The 6,022-nt window shown below is 29.3% G+C and overlaps 1 protein-coding gene across 2 annotated transcripts; it reads left to right on the forward strand.

Annotated features, from left to right (window-relative positions):
• LOC109332434 (ethylene-responsive transcription factor ERF061-like) lies at positions 2,106 to 3,147 on the forward strand. Of its 2 annotated transcripts, XM_019567415.1 has the most exons (2): positions 2,106 to 2,561; positions 2,625 to 3,147. In XM_019567415.1, the coding sequence occupies exons 1-2, from the start codon at positions 2,150 to 2,152 to the stop codon at positions 3,014 to 3,016; spliced, it is 804 nt and encodes a 267-aa protein (XP_019422960.1). In that variant the 5' UTR covers positions 2,106 to 2,149; the 3' UTR covers positions 3,017 to 3,147. The 2 variants fall into 2 exon arrangements, with proteins under 2 accessions (XP_019422960.1, XP_019422959.1); XM_019567414.1 differs by having other exon boundaries at positions 2,107 to 3,147.

Here is a 6,022-nt window from a genome sequence, read left to right on the forward strand (position 1 = left end):
TAGTAAAAAAATTAAACTAAAAACATAAATGGTAAGATACTCATGTTGAGTGAGAGTCGTCTTAAGTAACGGAGAGACAAGTGATTTTTTCCTTTGTATTTTAAGGGTAAAAGTGTAATATTATTTTAAATAAAAATGATATGAATGTCAATGTGTGTTGCCTTTTCTTTACTTTTACATAGCATTTACCTCTTCATTAATGGAGAGAAGTCTCGCTCATTCCTGCTGACCTTATGTCTGATATTTAATCATGATCAATTTATTTCCATTGTGCAAGTTGAATTTTGAAGGAAAATCTCAAAATTATTTTAGAAGTGTATTACTCTGAAACTTTTATTTTCCTTTTCTTTCTCTAAAAAACTTAACTTGCAAACAGACCCTTTAGAAAAATGTATGGTCCTTCCTCACTTATGGTAATGGAGTGACAACTTTAATTAGTGTAAACTGTAGCTTAGAGTAATTAACACATCCTTTTTTAATCTTAATAAAATGCAAAAATCATTGACGCTTTAACTAGTTCAGCTGCGTATTATATAAACAAAAATATAAAATTGCATACTATGCATAACTAATAATAGAAGTAAAAAAAAAACTAACAAGAAAATACTTAGTTGATGATTGAGTTTTTTAAATAGTTGATATCATGAGTTTGATCCCTATACTGTGTATGAAAAGAAGTTTACTAGTAAAGGCAAAACACATATCAAAAATTTGTATTCCTCTTCAAAATAGATTAGTATTTTTTTTTGGGTAGAAAAATAGATTAGTATTTAACTATCGGTCAGGGACAACCTTAAGAGAAAAAATAAATTTGGGAAACTTAAACAAATCTAGATTTTAAATATATACTTGTATTTTAAAATAAATTATATAAATAAATTACAATATTATGTAAAAAGATTGATCATTTAAGAATGAAAAAAGTCTTATTCTTTTATTGAAAAAAGTTTTAATTACTTTGGAATTATGAAAATGCAAAAAACTTTTTAGTGTGATGGTGTTAATAAAACCCTATAATTAAATATAAAAACATATAATAAGTGAGTATTTTACTGTGAGCTGTATATTACAGTGTTCATAGCAAAAGTAAATAGATTATGAGTGTTTATAGCAAAAGTCACACCTTCCATATGAATAGATGAAAGAATTTGTAACTGGAAAAGATTCATAGAATCATTATTGTAAGGTTTTAGTTTAAGATATGATGTCTTATTTGTTACTCTCTACTCTTTTCATGCTTTGTAAATATTGGGGCACTTCCATGGTTGGAGGCTCCCTAGTCGCTGCCGAGTCTAATAAGTAGTATAAGATGTGATAGTTCGATTAGGATATTATGGACTTAAACTGAAGTGAACCAATAAGTGAGTAGTACCCAACTTGATGGGCATATTATATTGTTCATTCAAGTGTGAATTCCTACATTAAATATGAGAGGATAAGTGAAAAATACACATATAACTACTACATTAAAATTTTAATTCAAGATATGGTATTTCACTTATCTCTCAACACTTTTTTCATCTTCAATAACAATCAAACTCCATAAGGTTCCAACAATATATATTGTTGGTATTATATATGATATGGTTCCATGTATCTTTAAGAAAAAGAAGAAGTGGTCACATGTAAACGTGGCTTCCTTATATAGTATGACAAGACAAAATCGGTAAGAATAGCTTATCTTTATATCTTATAATAATAGTAACTATAAATGCTGAATATGTCCTTCACATACACTCATAAAATTTTGTATCTATGATTCTCATCTAAAAGCCAACCTGGCATAATTTTTCATTATTTCTACATTTTAATTATGTGATCCATGTATCATATCTAGGGATATGTATACCTATAAAATCAAATGGATCATTATTCCACCATAATATATAGTATTACAAATCACAACATTTTTTCAACTTTCAACCTCCCAATAAACCCATATCCCCTTCATTGCTTTCATATTTCCCTTCTTTTCTTATAGTCCCTCCATTTCTTTTCACACCTTGTTATGTAAATACCCATAATATTTTCTTGGTATTATTAAGCAAGAGCCAAATTATTTGTTTCCCTTCTTAATTTATATATATATTTCTTCTAGTATATTTCCTCCTACACATTATTATTTTTTTGTGAACATTTTTTTGCCAAAATGATGCAAGAAAGAAACTCAGAAGTTGAACTTGGTTCTTGTTTATCAAATCTCATATTATCTAGCAACACAAATACCCTAGACTCAATTTTCTCTCACTATCCAAAACCAGATTCCACTGCTATGTTACACCCATTAGGCTCTTCATCAGTGTATCTAAACCAAATAGATATGCTTCAAAGTTTCTACAAAGAAAGTTTACTAAATGTGTCATTTGTTTCTTCTACTAACACCACTTGTTCCATAAGCACTTGGAAGAAAAAAGTGTACCGTGGAGTTAGGCAAAGACAACGTGGAAAATGGGTATCAGAGATTAGACTTCCTCAGAATAGAAAAAGGGTTTGGCTTGGCACTTATGATAGTCCTGAACCTGCAGCTTTTGCTTATGATCGTGCTGCTTATAAGCTAAGAGGTGAATATGCACGTTTGAATTTCCCTAACCTTAATGATTCTAAAGTAATATGTAACCTATTAGGTTTTGAAGATTCAATGAAATTGAATGCTTTGAAGAGTTCAGTAGATGCTAAAATTAAAGCTATATGGCATAAAGAGAAAAGGGAAAAAGCTAAGAAGAAAAGTGATGCAAAGAAGCTTGGTTCTTGTGATAATATTATGGATAAGAATTGTTATGGTGATAGTGAGAAAGAACAGAAGAGAGAGTCAATGTCATTGTCTTGTTCTTCATCTTCTTTAATGTTGTCGGAATCAAGTTTTTGTGATGGTTTAACAAATGAGTTTCTTTCACCAAGTGTTTCAAATGAGAGTTCAATAATGGTGCCTGAGGAATTGGGTATGGAAGATTTTTGTTCCTTGGAAAGAATGCCTTCATTTGATCCTGAGTTGATTTGGGAAGTTCTGGGAAATTAGGACAAAATATATGTAACATGTCATGTTCCTTGTGTGGAATTTGGAAAATCTTAGATTAGTATGTTATTTTCATTTTTACCACATGGCTCATAACTCCTCAAGTGTAAATGAATGATGTTCTTTTGATAATGGTCATAGTATGTATTAATATCCAAATACCATAAAGATGTGTTGTTTCAAAGTGTCATATTATATCATGTCAATTAAAAAAATTAAATATTCATAATTTTATCAATTTTTGTTTTATTATAATTAGTTAGTGACAGGTTTTGGAACAACAAATCCTCATCCATCACGAAGATGTATAAGGGGTTTTAGTTAAATGAGATACTAACTTAAGTGTCTCACTGTATCCTAAAAATTTAGTCAGTGCCCAATTGGGCAAACTGATACTTCAATAAACTAAGTGCAAATTTGGTTTCTTCATGATGAAAACATATATTTTGCACGTTATGCTAATAATCCATGCGTTCTTATGATTGACAAAATGATACTTTATTAAATTATCATATTTTAGACCATTACAATACTTTGATATCTGAAACAGAAATAACATGTTTGTCTGTGATTCCCCAAGAACCATTGGCTCACTATTTGTTGTTTGAAGGAATAAAGTATATTCTATCTTCTCCGGAGCAGTAAAATTATGATATGTATCTTATTTAATTATTTTCTATTAAAATATTTCTAAAAACTATAAATATGACATATATCATAATTTTACTAATTTGATGATATAACTTATCTCATAGTACGATGAGATATTTTATTCTCTCTTTTTTATAGAGCTTCTAGAAGTTTGTATTTGTGTGGGCCAATACGATTGTGATAAATCGGCCTGTGTGATAATAGTGTTGGTTTTGAGCTATAGTCATTGGACCAGCGTGGCCCACTTAGGAACAATATGTCTTCATAGTTTAGGCTAGAAGTGGAAACATGTAAGCTATTTGTTACAAGACCAATAACAAGTTAAATTAGACCTTTTTTCATAAACATATTATGCTAAGGTTTTTAAAAAAAAAACTATTTTACACATTATGATAGATTTTAAGGAATTTAAAAGACATATTAAGTAAAATACTAACATATTTAATTATATTATATATTAATATTTATATTATATTATTTTAATATAACTAAATTATTATGTAGGTAGTTTTAATATAATTTTTTATACACAATGTAGTGTAATTGCAGAGGAAATTGATAAATATTTAAAACTAGGTTTGTTAGTCAATTCAAACGCAGTCATAAGGTTTTTCCAGCTAGATTTTTAGAAATGTTAGACTTAGACCTTAATTTTTTAAACAAATAAACAAATTAAGCATAAACTACTATGTATTATAGAGGTTATGATTGTTTAAGATAAAATCTGACGTGGATAAGTTATGGTTATGGACAAGTATTATAATATTTATCTCATGCGTACTTGTATATTTATAAATTTACTTTTTAATTATATTTTTATATATTTTTATTATTTTTAATTATATATTGTTTATTTTATAATGAATTTTAGTAATTTGAGTATAATACATATACAAAAACTTTATTATTCATGTAATAATTATTTCATATATATTGATGATTAGAAAATGTATATTTAAACCCAGTGTTATTAAAATCATCCCAAATAACAAATCGGTCAGGGTACTGGTATAGTGGTACATTGGTTCAACTGATGGTTCAGTAATTAAACCTCATGTTTGTTAAATCGGACACATCTACTTATATTTATATATATGTCAACCTATAAAAAAAAATTCAAATAGGTAGATACTCAAATTTATAACTCATATCTATAATCTACTCAAACTTCACATAAACAAACAACTTTAAGTCTTTAATAAATTCAAAGTCTAAAGTACAAAACATATATCAATCCAAAAATATTGCTTAACAAACACAAAATATAAGTAAATGACACAAGTTTAGTACTTATATCACAAATACAATGTAGAATTTCATAATTTATTTGGTGTTTGTAACCCACAACTTACCTTAATAGACGACTAGACACAATGGCAGGATGGAACCGAAGACTAGACGTCGGAGCAAATACAGTGGCAAAAGTGGAAGACGCTAGAAACCGAAGCTTGAAGACGCGACGATGAATGTGGATGAAGCCCTGGAATTTGGAAGACGCGACAGTGAACGTGGAACGTGAAAACCGTGTGAACTGTGAAGTTTAAAAAAGTCGGAAACGTGGAAGTCGTGAAAGTGAAGAAGGGAGACTAGAGATGAGGTGAGGATGAAAGTGAAAGTGTGAATGGACATTGAAGCTGAAGTGAGGATGAAACCCCGAGTTTCATTCTTTCATTTTTAGGGCTTTAATGAGATGACATCGTTTTGGCTCATTTTTTTAAATGCAACAACCGATCGATTTACTAGTTTTGAGGAATATCGGTTGATTTTGACCGGTTTCCACTGATTCTGGTGTATAACCGATACAACAATTATCCCATATTAATAAAGGGTCCGATTCACCAGTTTTCCTGTTAAACTAGCCAGTACGATACGGTTTTATGAATATTACTTAAACCTAAAACTTATTGAGTGCCTCCGTATACATACTATCTACACAAATATGAGTATGGCAAAACACTACATGTGTGTCCTATCATATTTTCATCCCTAGCTAAAATGACGTGTTAGCCGTAGGTTGGTTTTGTCAAGATGATAAGGTCCTTTAGCTGTATTAATTAATTATGATATTATGGCCATTATGAAGCCTTGATTTTTTTGCTCAAAAAGCTTTTGTATATTTATTTTGACGGTTCTCTTGATTGCATTGTTTAAGTTCTTTCCCTATCTCTATCTCCATCTCCCTTTGACTCCTCTTTACACTTTTAATGTTTATAAATTATTGAGTATTCATACACACTAAGTCAAACATATATCACTTTATATCTTTACAGGTGTATACAAGGTGATGTGATTCGTATTTATGTGCACATGAATCATTTTTTTCTTATAAATTTTGCATATTGATGCAATGTTGTGTCG

The sequence above is a fragment of the Lupinus angustifolius genome, chromosome LG18 (assembly GCF_001865875.1).
Source record: "Lupinus angustifolius cultivar Tanjil chromosome LG18, LupAngTanjil_v1.0, whole genome shotgun sequence".
Lineage (NCBI taxonomy): Eukaryota > Viridiplantae > Streptophyta > Magnoliopsida > Fabales > Fabaceae > Lupinus > Lupinus angustifolius.